Below are 16,046 nucleotides of genomic sequence, written 5' to 3' on the forward strand. Positions count from 1 at the left end.
GGTAGGTAGATTGGGTGGGCTATTTACAGATGGACTATGTACAGCTGCAGCATTCACTTAGCTGATGTTTAAAATTGGTGAGGGAAATAAAAGTCTCCAACTTCAGCGATTTTTGCAATTCGTTCCAGTCACTGGCAGCAGAAAACTGGAAGGAAAGGCAGCCAAATGAGGTGTTGGCTTTGGGGATGATCAGTGAGATATACCTGCTGGAACGTGTGGATGTTGTTATCATTACCAGTGAACTGAGATAAGGTGGAGCCTTACCTAGCATAGACTTAGAGATGACCTGGAGCCAGTGGGTCTGGCGACGAATATGTAGCGAGGGCCAGCCGATTAGAGCATACAGGTCGCAGTGGTGGATGGTATAAGGTGATTTGGTAACAAAACGGATGGCACTGTGATAGCAAACTGGATGCAGTCTGAGTGTTGGGAGCTATTTTGTAGATGACATCGCCGAAGTCGAGGATTGGTGGGATAGTCAGTTTTACTAGGGTAAGTTTGACAGTGTGAGTGAATGAGGCTTTATTGTGAAATAGAAAGCCGATTCTAGATTTGATTTTGGATTGGAGATGTTTAATATGAGTCTGGAAGGAGAGTTTACAGTCTCTCCAGACACCTAGGTATTTATAGTTGTCCACATATTCTAGGTCGGAACCGTCCAGGGTGGTGATGCTAGTCGGTTGGGCGGGTGCGAGCAGCGAACGGTTGAAAAGCATGCATTTGGTTTTACTAGCGTTTAAGAGCAGTTGGAGGCCACGGAAGGAGTGCTGTATGGCATTGAAGCTCGTTTGGAGGTTAGTTAGCATATTGTCCAAGGAAGGGCCAGAAGTATAGAAGGGAGTCGTCTGCATAGAGGTGGATCAGGGAATCGCCCGCAGCAAGAGCGACATCATTGATATATACAGAGAAGAGTCGGCCCGAGAATTGAACCCTGTGGTACCCCCATAGAGACTGCCAGAGGTCAACATGCCCTCCGATTTGACACACTGAACTCTGTCTGCAAAGTTGTTGGTGAACCAGGCGAGGCAGTCATTAGAAAAACCAAGGTTATTGAGTCTTCCGATAAGAATACGGTGATTGACAGAGTCGAAAGCCTTGGCCAGGTCATGAATACGGCTGTACAGTAATGTCTCTTATCGATGGCGGTTATGATGTCGTTTAGGACCTTGAGCGTGGCTGAGGTGCACCCGTGACCGGCTCGGGAAGCCAGATTGCACAGCGGAGAAGGTACGGTGGGATTCTAAATGGTCAGTGATCTGCTAATTAACTTGGCTTTCGAAGACTTTAGATAGGCAGGGCAGGATGGATAATGGTCTAAAAGTTTGGGTCTAGGGTGTCACCCCCTTTGATGACCGCGGCAGCTTTCCAATCTTTAGGGATCTCGGACGATACGATAGGTTGAACAGGCTGGTAATAGTGGTTGCAACAATGGCGGCGGATAGTGTTAGAAAGAGAGGGTCCAGATTGTCTAGCCCAGCTGATTTGTACGGGTCCAGGTTTTGCAGCTCTTTCAGAACATCTGCTGTCTGGATTTGGGTGAAGGAGAAGCTGGGGGGGGGGGGGGGGGGGTGGAGCTGTTGGCCAGGTTTGGAGTAGCCAGGAGGAAGGCATGGCCAGCCGTTGAGAAATGCTTATTAAAATGTTTGATTATCATGGATTTATCAGTGGTGACCATGTTACCTAGCCTCAGTGCAGTGGGCAGCTTGGAGGAGGTGCTCTTGTTCTCCATGGAATTTACAGTGTCCCAAAACTTTTTGGAGTTAGAGCTACAGGATGCGAATATTTGCTTGAAAAAGCTATCCTTTGCTTTCCTGACTGACTGCGTGTATTGGTTCCTGACTTCCCTGAACAGTTGCATATCGCGAGGACTATTCGATGCTATTGCAGTCCACCACAGGATGTTTTTGCGCTGGTCAATGGCATTCAGGTCTGGAGTGAACCAAGGGCTATTTCTGTTCTTAGTTTTGCATTTTTTGAACGGGGCATGTTTATCTAAGATGGTGAGGAAATTACTTTTAAAGAATGACCAGGCATCCTCGACTGACGGGATGAGGTCAATATCCTTCCAGGATACCCAGGCCAGGTCGATTAGAAAGGCCTGCTCGCAGAAGTGTTTTAGGGAGCGTTTGACAGTGATGAGGGGTGGTCATTTGACCGCGGACCCATAGCGGATACAGGCAATGAGGCAGTGATCGCTGAGATCCTGATTGAAAACAGCAGAGGTGTATTTGGAGGGCAAGTTGGTCAGGATAATGTCTATGAGGTTGCCCATGTTTACAGATTTAGGGTTGTACCTGGTGGGTTCCTTGATGATTTGTGTGAGATTGAGGGCATCTAGCTTAGATTGTAGGAATGCCGGGGTGTTAAGCATATCCCAGTTTACGTCACCTAACAGAACGAACTCTGAAGCTAGAAGAGGGGGCGATCAATTCACAAATGGTGTTCAGGGCACAGCTGGGAGCAGAGGAGGGTCGACAGCAGGCGGCAACAGTGAGAGACTTATTTCTGGAGAGGTACATTTTTTTAATTAGAAGTTCAAACTGTTTGGGTATAGACCTGGAAAGTATGACAGAACTTTGCAAGCTAACTCCTCCCCCTTTGGCAGTTCTATCTTGATGGAAAATGTTGTAGTTGGGTATGGAAATCTCAGAATTGTTGGTGGCCTTCCTAAGCCAGGATTCAGACACGGCAAGGACATCAGGGTTGGTGGAGTGTGCTAAAGCAGTAAACAAACTTAGGGAGGAGGCTTCTGATGTTGACATGCATGAAACCAAGGCTTTTTTGGTCACAGAAGTCAACAAATGAGGGTGCCTGGGGACACGCAGGGCCTGGGTTTACCTCCACATCACCCGAGGAACAGAGAAGGAGAAGGATGAGGGTACGGCTAAAGGCTATCAAAACTGGTCGCCTAGAGCGTTGGGGACAAATAATAAAAGGAGCAGATTTCTGGGCGTGGTAGAATAGATTCAGGGCATAATGTGCAGACAGGGGTATGGTGGGTTGTGGGGAGGTAAGCCCAGGCACTGAGTGATGATAAGAGAGGTATCTCTGGATAAGCTAGTTATAATGGGTGAAGTCACCGCATGTGTGGGAGGTGGGACAAAGGAGGTATCAGAGGTATAATGAGTGGAACCTAGGGCCTCCATTGTAAACTAAAACAATGATAACTAACCTAAACAACAGTATACAAGGCATATTGACATGAGAGACATACAGCGAGGCATAAAGTAATCACAGGTGTTGATTTGGAGAGCTAGCTAAGACAACAACGGGTGAGACAACAGCTAATCAGCTAAAACAACAACAGGTAAAATGGTGATGACTAGGTGGAGAGGGTCGGTTAACTACACACAGGGCCTGAGTTCGCGTCTGGGGCCAACAGATAAACAAAAAATAAACAGAATGGAGTACCGTGATTAATGGACAGTCCAGCAGGCATCAGCTATGTAGCCAAGTGATCATAGGGTCCGGCGACACAGCGTTTAAAGTTGGTAGCTCGGGCTAGTAGAAGCGTCTGCTCCGACATCCGACGGAGGCCGGTTGAAGGCACAACAGACGGAGTATTCGTCGGCAGAATAGTCGTGGTGGTGCGGCGGGGCGCCGTGTCGACTAAGGATCTAAGCCAAATGGCGAAAGAGGTATTGTAGTTGTAGTAATTTAGTTTTCTAGCCGGGAGATGTGCCTGGTTCACGCCTAACTGGTGCTAGCTTCGGGGCAGGGGCGTTAGCCACTATAGCCACTCGGTAGCAGCGGTGATCCGGTGCCAAGGTCCAGAGCTTACGGCAAGGATCCGGTGGAGTAGTGTGTTCTAGAGGTGTTTGGGTGGAGTCCGGGTGAACAACTGAGTAGGCCGGGAGGTGGGCCTCAGGGATAGCTTCGGTACTGGGTAACTCGGTGGGTGCTAGCTAGCTGTGAAGATCAGGAGTAATGGTCCAGGGTTTACGGCAGGAATCTGGCGTTGTAGTGGAGAGACAGTCCGTTACTTGTAGGCTGGCGAGTATTATCCAGGCAAAATATATATATATATATATATATATATATATATATATATATTTTTTTTTTTTTTATATATTTAAAAAAAAAGGTCTGGTACCTGTGCAGAAGGTAAAAGCCGTTGGCAGTGGCTAACAATGACTAAAAAGCTTGCAGCTAATTAGCTTCTGATGACTAGGTGAACCACCTATTGCTATAAGGTCTAAAAATTAAACTGAACTAAGAAAGGTGAGAAAACATTATATGTAAGAGATAGAGATGTTCAAAGAGAGGTGATGCTAAATCCAGCTAAATTAACTAAGAAAGGCGAGAAAACATTGTTATTGTGTGTACAAGAGGGAGAGAGGGGAATCTGAAGGACCTGAAGGGGAACGAACAGAATCTATCCATATAGAACCGTATAGAAAGCTTACAGAAGCTAAGGTAAATTTGAGTTTTTTTCCTAATGCAGTCAACCATGCTCTTATTATTTGATAACCAAAACATCCTATTCTCAGCAGTCAGTCATCCAGTAACAGGAAGACAACAGTAAATGAGTCACCGTGGAGACAGAAGAACAGCTTGCACAGTGGAGACAGAAGAACAGCTTGCTTAAATAAAGGTGTCATCCGTCAGGGAAAGGAGTCATTTGCGAGAGTGGTGTGATGTCTAACCCTCCAGAATAGCTCAATACACAGCATTATTTTTAAGACCCACGACTGAAAAAGATGAAGATTCTTTGGTCATAAGAACACCACGCTGAGATCAACCTAAACCAGGACCATCAGCCTGAGGTTTATATCAATCTGTTATCTTCTCAACTACAACTCTACCTTTTCATGTTGGACATTTCAGTATTATCTACTGCTCTTCTCATGGTTCCTCTCATTTGCGTTAAGACAAATAAAAATGGATGGAAAGGAGGAGGAAGAGGACAGAAGGAAGGAGACTTCCGAGACGGCGAGTCCCACGACGCCTGGATTTATTCATCTACCAATTAAACAAAGGCTAATTAACAACGCTAGGCCACAGCTGGGGGACCCGAACAGATGAAAACGGTGACACCAAATGAGACCCGGAGCCATCATCAATTCAGATCAGAAAGCCTGGAGAAACAGAGGTGGCCCTCTGAAGGGGGCTCTGGGGTGACAGTCCCTAACACCCGTGGGGACGAGAGGGGGGTCTCAGGTGCAGCATCACCAGAGAGATTAGCGGACCCTGGGTGGGTGATACCCTTCAGTGGCCCTACAGCGGGGCCTCATGTGGACCACAGCTGAGATCACAGCCCCTTGGAGGGCACTATGGTGTTAAATGCCGAACTGTGGTCGATGAACAGCATTCTCACATAGGTATTCCTCTTGTCCAGATGGGTTAGGGCAGTGTGCAGTGTGGTTGAGATTGCATCGTCTGTGGACCTATTTGGGCGGTAAGCAAATTGGAGTGGGTCTAGGGTGTCAGGTAGGGTGGAGGTGATATGGTCCTTGACTAGTCTCTCAAAGCACTTCATGATGACGGAAGTGAGTGCTACGGGGCGGTAGTCGTTTAGCTCAGTTACCTTAGCTTTCTTGGGAACAGGAACAATGGTGGCCCTCTTGAAGCATGTGGGAACAACAGACTGGGATAGGGATTGATTGAATATGTCCGTAAACACACCAGCCAGCTGGTCTGCACATGCTCTGAGGGTGCGGCTGGGGATGCCGTCTGGGCCTGCAGCCTTGCGAGGGTTGACACGTTTAAATGTATGTACATATTCTTTATCCCCTTACACTTGTGTCTATAAGGTAGTAGTTTTGGAATTGTTAGCTAGATTACTTGTTGGTTATTACTGCATTGTCGGGACTAGAAGCACAAGCATTTTGCTACACTCGCATTAACATCTGCTAACCATGTGTATGTGACAAATAAAATTTGATTTGATTTGAGCTCCCTAACCAAACATCAGCTGGTCACTATGGAGGAGACGGGGCAGATACATCAGTGTGTGCGCTGATCCATCACTGAGCAAATACACACAGACGCCATCACTCAGTGGGGTAAGTGAGAGGTCATGGATTGAGAATGTGTTTGTCTGATGTTGTCCCTAACACTATGGTGTCATCTAAACATGCAATGTTTTCCCATGAGTGAAGTCTGATGTTGAATCAATCAGCTTATTACATACAATGGATCTTATCAAAGGACCAGCGCGGGGTCAGGTGATTCATAATTCACCAGTGGGTTGAAGATATCCCTCTAGTGAAGATATCCCTCTAGTGGTGTGGGGGCTGTGCTGGGGTTATGTGGGTGGGGTTATATCCTGCCTGGCTGGCCCTGTCGGTGGAGTATCGTCAGACAGGGCCACAGTGTCTCTCGAACCCTCCTGTCTCAGCCTCCAGTATTTATGCTGCAATAGTTTGGGGGGGGGGGGGGGGGGGCTAGGGTCAGTCTGTTATATCTGGAGTATTTCTCCTGTCTTATCCAGTGTCCTGTGTGAATTTAAATTCCGTCTCTCACTCTGAATGATCGGCTGTAAAAAGTCAACTGACATTTACTCCTGAGGTGCTGACCTGTTGCACCCTCTACAACCACTGTGAATATTATTATTTGACCCTGCTGGTCAACGTTTGAACATCTTGGCCATGTACCGTTATAATCTCCACCCGGCACAGCCAGAAGAGGACTGGCCACCCCTCAGAGCCTGGTTCCTCTCTATGTTTCTTCCTAGGTTCCTGCCTTTCTAGGGAGTTTTTCCTAGCCACCGTGCTTCTACATCTGCATTGCTTGCTGTTTGGGGTGTTAGGCTGGGTTTGGCTGGGTTTGTGACATCGGCTGATGTAAAAAGGGCTTTATAATTACATTTGATTTGATTTAAAGTCCTCCTCAAATGGCACACAATCGGTGTAGCATAAGACCACGATCATGGTTTGGCTTGGTTTGGATCCAATCCAATACCTCACTGTCATTTCAATAAGCACACTACAGCAGAGACAGTGTGGTGGATGTCACAGGGTAATCCCATCCATCCAACCATCGTCCAGGGATCACATATGAAGGTTCACACAACAGGCCAGGCTGGGCGATGAGGTTCTTGAGGTTTGATGAGGTTCACACAACAGGCCAGGCTGGGCGAGTAGTCCTCAATCAATGGGGCTGGGAGCACGCACATGCACACACACACACACAAAATCCATTTGATGGCTGAGAACACAAAGACAAGACTCTGGTGTTCAGTCTCCAGCATCTCCAATCAAAAGGCCTCGTTCCTAGACGGTCCTCTGACGGATTGACTGCATTCCTCCTGTCTCTGTGACCTGACCCCTGACAACAGCCGTGCCCCATTTCTCCACATCACAGCAAGAGGACAAGGGGACAGCCGCAACCCACTAATAAAACAAGTTACTGAGGAGGCTACGATAATTAGGACTTATCATCCCGACCAATGGAGTCTCCACAGTAAAGAGGGGACTTCTTGAGTGGAACCCAAACTGTGTACTGTTTATGGAACGACTTTGGTGTCCAGTCATTGTTTTACAGTAGAAAGAATGGAATGGTTAGAGGGGTTCCAATATAAACCTGGCACCATATCAAATGTCCAATAGGATTGGCTTAAGAGCTCAAACTCTACCCCTATAATAAGGTAAAACCTACACGGAACTCTTCATTAGCCACAGTACCTAGAGTATGACCTCACAGGCCACTATACCTACTAGAGGTCGACCGATTATGATTTTTCAACACCGATACCAATTCACCGGCCGATTTTTATATATATTTGTAATAATGACAAAAATTACAATAATATTGAATGAATAATGAACACTTATTTTAACTTAATATAATACATCAATAAAATCAATTTAGCATCAAATAAATAATGAAACATGTTCAATTTGGTTTACATAATGCAAAAACAAAGTGTTGGAGAAGAAAGTAAAAGTGCAATATGTGCCATGAAAAAAAGCTAACGTTTAAGTTCCTTGCTCAGAACATGAGAACATATGAAAGCTGGTGGTTCCTTTTAACAGTTTTCAATATTCCCAGGTAAGAAGTTTGAGGTTGTAGTTATTATAGGACTATTTCTCTATACCATTTGTATTTCATATACCTTTGACTATTGAATGTTCTAATAGGTACAGAAATACGAGCCTTAGTTCATTAATGTGGTAAAATCCGGAAACTATAATGTAGAAAACAAAACGTATATTCTTTCAGTGAAATACAGAACCGTTACGTATTTTATCTAACGGGTGGCATCCATAAGTCTAAATATTCCTGTTACGTTGCACAACCTTCAATGTTATGTCATAATTATGTAAAATTCTGGCAAATTAGTTCGCAACGAGCCAGGCGGCCCAAATTGTTGCATATACCCTGACTCTGCGTGCAATGAACGCAAGAGAAGTGACACAATTTCCATACTTTAAAATTACCTGCTAACATTAATTATTTTTAACTAAATATGCAGGTTTAAAAATATATACTTGTGTATTGATTTTAAGAAAGGCGTTGATGTTTATGGTTAGGTACACATTGGTGCTTTTTTCAAGAAATGCGCTTGTTAAATCACCCGTTTGGCGAAGTAGGTTGTGATTCAATGATAAATGAACAGGCACTGCATCGATTATATGCAACGCAGGACAAGCTAGATAAACTAGTAATATCATCAACCATGTGTAGTTAACTAGTGATTATGATTGTTTTTTATAAGATACGTTTAATGCTAGCGAGCACCTTGGCTCCTTGCTGCACTCGTATAACAGGTAGTCAGTCTGCCACTCAGTCTCCTCGTGGAGTGCAATGTAATCGGCCATGATCGGTGTCCAAAAATGCCGATTACAGATTGTTATGAAAACTTAAAATAGGCCCTAATTAATCGGTCAACCTCTAATACCTACTGCAGTATAAACCCAAATACCCCCAAGATGAGAACAACAACACGTTTTTACAGCCAGAGAAAGTGAGTTGGCCCACTTTCCTTTCAAATCAGAGCAGAGAAAGTGTGATGCCTGCCGGGAGGATTCCAGCTTCCACTCTGAACGGTTACTTGGCAGAAAACAGGCATTACATCCAGAGGTGAGGCAGAAGTAGTAGGCCTGGCTATGTGTTGGTGCCAGTCCATCTTCTACCACACTCACTGTCCCACGGCAGCACCCATTCTCCTTCCTGCCAGCCCAACCAGAAGTGATGCAATGTGTCCCCCAGCCACGGGATTGGGCGCTGACCTAAATCTACCACCCCCTCCTCTCTGGGGACATGGGCGGAGGAACGAGTGCAGAGGCTTATATTTGGAAGGAGGAAGGAAGGATGTCAGCTGAGAATAAACTGGGAGGAGAGAGGAGAGAGGGGTCAGGAGAAAAGGACAGCAGTGAAGTAAAGACAAATCACAGCCTATAGCTGGAGGTACTGACTAACGGGAGTCAGGAGATAAGCTGCAGTATACAAATGAAAAGACAAGTCCCACACTCATCTCTCTTTGCTGTGGATTGATTTGAATATGACAGAGCTACCATGGTGCGATAACCGTAACCTTTCACGCTAAGACAGGATCGTAGAGAGGTCACAGGTCAGACAGCAGAACTCAACACGAAGATTAAGGTATTACCCAGACACCGGCCACTGTCACTGCTGAAGCCTGCGACACAGAGAGGAGAGAGTGGCTCACACACAGACAGAACCACTGTGTAGCAGTGGAGGCTGGTGGAAGGAGCTATAAGAGGACAGGTTCATTTTAATGGCTGGAATGGAATCAATGGCACGGAGTCAAACATGTGGTTTCCATACGTTTGACATCATTCCTTTGATTCCAGTCCAGCCATTAAAATGAGCCTGTCCTCCTATAGCTCCTCCAACCAGCCCCCCTTGCTCTATAGGTCTATATATAGCAAATCTGCCGAGTAGGGAGAGAGATCTACTGTAAAGTAAAGAAGGTCATGTTGAAATTTCTCAACCTTTGCATACTTTTCTGGAATAATACTCACACACTTCAAACTTACTGAATGAATTTGCCTTTAGTTGTGTAGGGTCTCGTCGGGACAATATACATGAATCTTTATTAAGCACTCCTGTGAAATGACTGAGCTAATAAGTCATGTTGTAATATAATAATGGTATGACCTGACCATTGGAGGTAGTTGTACATATCTTATTTGGACTATAAGTACAGTTATAATAACAGCTTCCTCTACACCTCAATGTTGACCTTTTCCATTCTCCTCCCTCATCATGTTCAAAGTGAACAGATCATTGGCAGGGGTATGAAGGGGGTGCAGAGGGGGACACGTCATGTTTTATGCCCAGAGGGTGAAAAATCACTCTAGGGACTGTTTTAACAGCCAATGAAGCACAGAACACTAGCCAGAGCACACACACTGCTCTAAGATCAATGGAGGAGCGATGGACATTCATGAAAACTGTGCTGCCTACTACTACAACGGGTCTGTCATCTATGTGGATCACACACACACACACACACACTATTATGGCTGCACACTACTACTGGGGCATGTGTGTGTCACAACTGCTTAACCAAAAAGGAAGTCCTGCTGATTCAAGAGAGACTAATGATCAAGATTCTCAACCACATGTAATTTACATTTTAGTCATTTAGCAGACACTCTTATCCAGAGCGACTTACAGAACGCACAAGCCTGGTGCTTGCTCCATGCTCTACCAACTGAGCCACACGCGACATCATCTATCCTAGAGTTTGAGAGGCATGTCCATGACTAACTACATGGGTTACAATTGCATTACAGTAGTAAACCTGTTTACTGTATTTACATATGACTTTACTGTAAAATGCCTAAGAGAGGACAATCTCTACATGGCATATAGTCTATAGGCCTGAATCCTACTAAGGAGGCTATAATGTAGTATAATTAAAATCACTTTATTGGTCAATTGCACACAAGGTCCAACCGAAATTTGACTTCCGCTTTTAACCCAGGCCCTCCGAAAGACACATACATACAGGTTTTGGAGAGTTGTCCAGGAGGCTAGTATGTAGTATAATAGGCTATAATGTAGTATAATAAACCTATAATGCAGCATTAGCTAGTCTTCTTCCCAAGGGGAAAGCTGATAGCAGAATACACCTGCATATGTATGAACAAGGAGTCAATGTAAAACAGCTGGTGGAACTCTGATGACAGCCAGGACATGAAATGGTTTACAAGATTGTATGATGAAACCTGAGAAATAGGAGTCTGTCTGGTGAAATCTAATAATGAATACCTTGGATCAATCAGCTCATTCATCAATATGCGCGAGTATTGATCTCTACATGATTTATTATGTCATTTGTAGGACTGGGCTGTGTGTGTGGGGAGGGGGCCGGTGGTAACTGCGTGTCCTTACCCTCCACTAACTCGTCTAGGCTGCTGATCTTCTTGCTGCCGTCCACCGTGTATATGCTCCGGACACCTTGAGGCAGGTTGACGTTGTCCGAGAGAGACCGGGTAAGCTCAATAAGCAGGGCGTCTAAGGACCTAAAACGGTCGTTGGACACGGCATACACCAAACCCTTGAAGTATTTGTCCCCATTTCGGTAGAACCGCACTTTTTTGGCTTTCTTCTCGGAGGTGAGCGACTGGAGCGTGCGCGTTCGGTAAAAGCTACAGTGCGCGCTGTGCGCCGGGCTGGGCACGAGACCGTTGCCTCTGGAGCCTGACTGGGATCCCGAGCCGTTAGCCCGTGATGAACGGTGCGTTTTGTCCCGTTCCTCAAAGTGTTCCCATTCAATACTTCTGCTGAGCGACATGTTCGATCTGTTAATGTTTTGATCTATCCGCAGGAGAAAACAATAGCAGATGGCTCCTCCAAGCAAGCCCTAGTGTCCAACTTGTTCCCAAAGACAGCTGTCAAACAACGCTTTGGCAATCACTGATACAGTAATCGAGAGGACAGTGTACTTGTAGGCTAGTTCCTCCTTGCGCTGTCAATATGTAATTTTTCCGGGGATACAGTCCGCTATTAATGTAACTAGGGGTACTGTAGCCTGAGTTACGGTTACAATCTTACCTTGTCAATAAGGCTGCACAATAAACTCTCGGTTATTGAAATACCAAAAGCTAAACGAAAAGGATTGCTCCAAAACTCAATGTCAACAAACATTCACCGGCAAATTAAAATTAATACCAGGTGCAGAGAGCCTCGACTTGATTGACAGTCAACTGATGCAACCGCTAGTTTACCAATGAACGGAGCCGCACAGGAAAACACTCGATTCCAAGCTATAAGAATGTATCCGGTAGAAAACACAAATGGGGAAAAACGAATTCCATGTAGCACAAATACATTGCATGTAAAGCCGGTGTACAACATCCACCGAATCTAACAAAGCCGCATGCTTGCTACAGAAACCGCAAGCCTCCTCCTCTTCTCACATCCTTTCTCAGACGGACGAACCGTTCAACACTAACACTGTAGCACGAGAGGCCACCCCAGTCTTGTCATCCAATTCAACGAGGGAGGGAATGCTGCTTCCCCTCAGGGTCCTAACGGTAGTCCCTATACAATTGTTCAGCAAGTGGTGTATTTTCTCAAATGTGCAATTTGGCCCCTAAATTGGAACTTATTTGTTATGTCATTATTTCTGATGTGCCATTTAGGTATTTTTTAGGCAATACCATTCCCTCGAAAAGCTAAAGGAAAAATTATAACCACAAATAGGTGCTAATGGCCAAATCCAGCCACTCTCGGGGGTTTGAAAGTCAAGAAGCGGCTTATGGCTTCATCAGGGTGTCTGAGACAGAGTGATACACCCTGATGAAGCATTTTTTAGCATAGTATTTTATTAGGATCCCCATTAGCTGTTGCTGAAGCAGCAGCCACTCATCCTGGGATCCACACAAAACATGAAACAATATAGAACATTAATAGACAAGAACAGCTCCAGGACTGAACTACACAAAAAAGTGTAAGCTGATGCGCCTACTTGGTGTATTTTAATGATGTCTTAGCCCACACATTAGAGGCTTATTAACTTTCAAACCCACAAGAGTGTTTGGATTTTTATATGTCATTTAGCACCTAATTTGTGGTTATAATTCTTCCTTCAGCTTTTCAATTCCCCCCCAAGAGCACCTGTGGTTGTTTTGGAATTACCTGAAGCACTCCTCCTACTTATTTTTCCTCAAGAATACTATTCCCCCATTGACATAAGTCAGTGCTCTTTAAAGGTTATAGACTCAAGCAATACATTGGACATAACAGATCTCATCTATACTGTGTGTCCACTGTCCAGTCACCAGAGTGCTACCAAGGTCATAGGCTTACAGTGGCCAGTGGATTACACAGCGAGAGTGATGCCACTTTCTCTCTGCCAGCCTAGCGGGTGCCTAGCTACCTGCATCATCATCACCTGGCACAGCACCACAGGAAGGGCTTAGACCTAGGTCCCATGGTGCCACGGCAACCAATCCTTGAACCAGGAAGTATCCAGGCAGTTAATAACATCAATGGAGAAACATTATTAACATTGAATAATATTGCTCATTATGAAAATAATACGATAATACCTAAAGCGACTTAGAGTCATGCGTGCATATATTTTTACTTATGGGTGGAATCAATCAAACCCACAATTCTCGTTTGCAAGCGCCATGCTCTACCATCTGAGCCATCCAGGACCTTTGAATCTAGTGCCAAAGCAAACAACAGGAGCAACTGAGGGCATTGATCAGGGTGTGACACACAGGGTTCAGTCCCACTGTCCCTTCATATCCCCCATGTGACAATGCCTGGACGTATGGAGGTGAAGAACAAATCACAACCAGTGTGGTGGACCTCAGTTTACCTTCTTCTTAAGGATCCATCAACCAAGACACATAAGGAACTCTCCAGAAAACAAGCATAGCAGCTGCATCAGAATGATGCATTGTTGGTAATTCCTCTTTATGAGATGAAAGGGGATGAAAATGGGGATGAGGAAACAAGGCAGGAAACAAATAGGAAGTCACTAGTCCCCAGGAGAGAGGATATCCTGCACACAATGACAAAGCAGAAAATCCCCCTGAATAATACGATTGAGAATCCCTTGTTCAAAAATGAAAGAGCCAAATGGAGGGATAACAATCAAGAGGATAGACTGTAGAATTCCCTGAAATGGTCTGTCTGTCTGGATATCGGCTAAATGTGTTATATTAAAGAGTTTTCATTCTGTTTCAGGAGGATTTTGGGGATGGATCCACTTAAAGACTTTCCCCCAAAAAGTCTTTAAGGACATTTTAATCAGCTACAGTGGAAGAAATGCATGCAGTAGAAATTAGGAAGGTGACATGACCCGGGGTGACCTGTTTACGGTTGCTTGATAACTCATCAAAACAACTCGTTAGCTATTTTATAGAAGTATAAAACTCTTTATACATGTGATACACTGTGTTGTACAGTCAATGACATCCTCCTTAATCATGCTTCTACAAGATCAATTCAGTTTTTAGACTGGAGCTCAAGTTGTCATGCAGTTATTAAGTTTCCATTTCATTAGTTCTTCTCAACCACACGGAGAAGCAGATACAGGTGTAGGATCTTAATTTGAGCCAGTTCGCTACAGAAGGAAAATAATCCTGCAGCAACAGGAAATGTGAATTACTTTGTGGATTATAATTAATGAACATTTTTGTAGGGGTTGATACATTTTTCGTTAGGGCAAATCAAGTCTGATATTTTAAACCTTGAATACACTACATGTTTGCATTTCCTGCAGTGCAGGAACAAAAGAGGGATCAAATTAAGATCCTACATCTGTAGAAGGCATCTGGAGATTACAATTCAATTTCTTTCTAAGCTGACAGGCTGGTGATGGATGTGTAAATCCGTGTAAGTGTGAACGCACGCATGAGTGTGTGTGCAGGTTTTTGTGCACAAGCACATATGTTAATTTGGATCCAGACATTAGGTGCTGCAGCACAATGTGATTTAAAATGGGGTGGGAGTGGTTGTAGGTCAGAGGTCAAGGGAGTGAGGAAAGGGGAAGAGTTGACCAGCTCATGTGACTGAGGAGGGCCGTCACTAGTTAACACAGCCACATAAACCCCACCCATTTCCACAATTTATCTTATTAAAATCTGATTTTAAACCTAACTCTAACCTTAACCACACGGATAACCTTAAGCCTAACCCTAAACTTAAATTAAGACCAAAAATCACCTCTTTTTTTAAATGAATTTTTACGAGATAGCCAGTTTAGACTTTTTGGCTGTGGTAACTATTGACAACCAGAGTCTCTTTGAACCATTTTATGAACCCTATGTGCATTACATTCATGGCTTCAGTAAACAATGTAATTGCAGGTCTATGTAACAAGCAGGAATGTTGACGGTTGGTATAATATAATCAAAGTAAGTGTCACGTTCTGACCTTAGTTCCTTTGTTTTGTCTTTGTTTTAGTATGGTCAGGGTGTGAGTTGGGGTGGGCAGTCTATGTTCCTTTTTCTATAATTTGGGATTTCTGTGTTTGGCCTGGTATGGTTCTCAATCAGAGGCAGTTGTCAATCGTTGTTCCTGATTGAGAACCATACTTAGGTAGCCTGGTTTCACGTTTGAGTTGTGGTTGATTATTTTCCGTGTCAGTGTTTGGCCCACACGGGACTGGTGTGTTTATTAATGTTGTTATTTTGCATTTTAGTGTTCAGGCAAATAAGCAAGATGAACATTTACCATGCTGCTCATTGGTCCTCTGATCCTTCCTACCACTCCTCTTCGTCAGAAGAGGAGGACAATCGTTACAGTAAGCCTACAATACATGCATGGATGACCCTAATGATTGACAGAGACAACATTATACCAAAGTAACCAACCATCATCCTGTTTAAAATGATCATAGAAGAGCAAGCAATTTTGAGGACAGTTCCACCACCTGCAAAATCCTGTTTTTATTTTAATATTTTTTTTTATTAATATAATTGAATTAGGTATTTACATTTGACTAACTCCCAGAGTCCATTCATGTTCTCTGTTCAAAGCCCTGTGGTTACAGAGCTACTCTGTGTCCCTCTCACCCTACACACTTCTGGGTAAAACCATGCATCAGGCTTGTGGCTACAGAGCTGGAGGTCATGTGGTCCATGGCCACACAATTGAATCCTTTGAAGGGT

At 44.4% G+C, this 16,046-nt stretch overlaps 1 protein-coding gene across 5 annotated transcripts in view; it reads right to left on the minus strand.

The window, feature by feature from the left end:
- The window catches only part of dclk2a (doublecortin-like kinase 2a), a 107,502-nt gene extending 95,099 nt beyond the window's left edge, over positions 1-12,403 (minus strand). For 3 of the 5 annotated variants that reach the window (XR_005034205.2, XM_036933637.2, XM_090187624.1), the window contains exon 1: positions 11,308-12,381. Coding sequence is in view for 3 of the 5 variants with exons in the window: in XM_036933637.2 (XP_036789532.1) it covers positions 11,308-11,710 (403 nt within the window). In the remaining 2 variants the exon portion in view is untranslated. Of the gene's footprint in view, positions 1-11,307 lie in introns of all 5 variants that reach the window. The other 2 variants (XR_016483898.1, XM_036933638.2) reach the window with 1 other exon arrangement.
- Positions 12,404-16,046: the final 3,643 nt, after the last annotated feature.

This window comes from Oncorhynchus mykiss, chromosome 10 (assembly GCF_057628025.1).
Source record: "Oncorhynchus mykiss isolate SJ-2025 chromosome 10, ASM5762802v1, whole genome shotgun sequence".
Taxonomy (NCBI): Eukaryota; Metazoa; Chordata; class Actinopteri; order Salmoniformes; family Salmonidae; genus Oncorhynchus; species Oncorhynchus mykiss.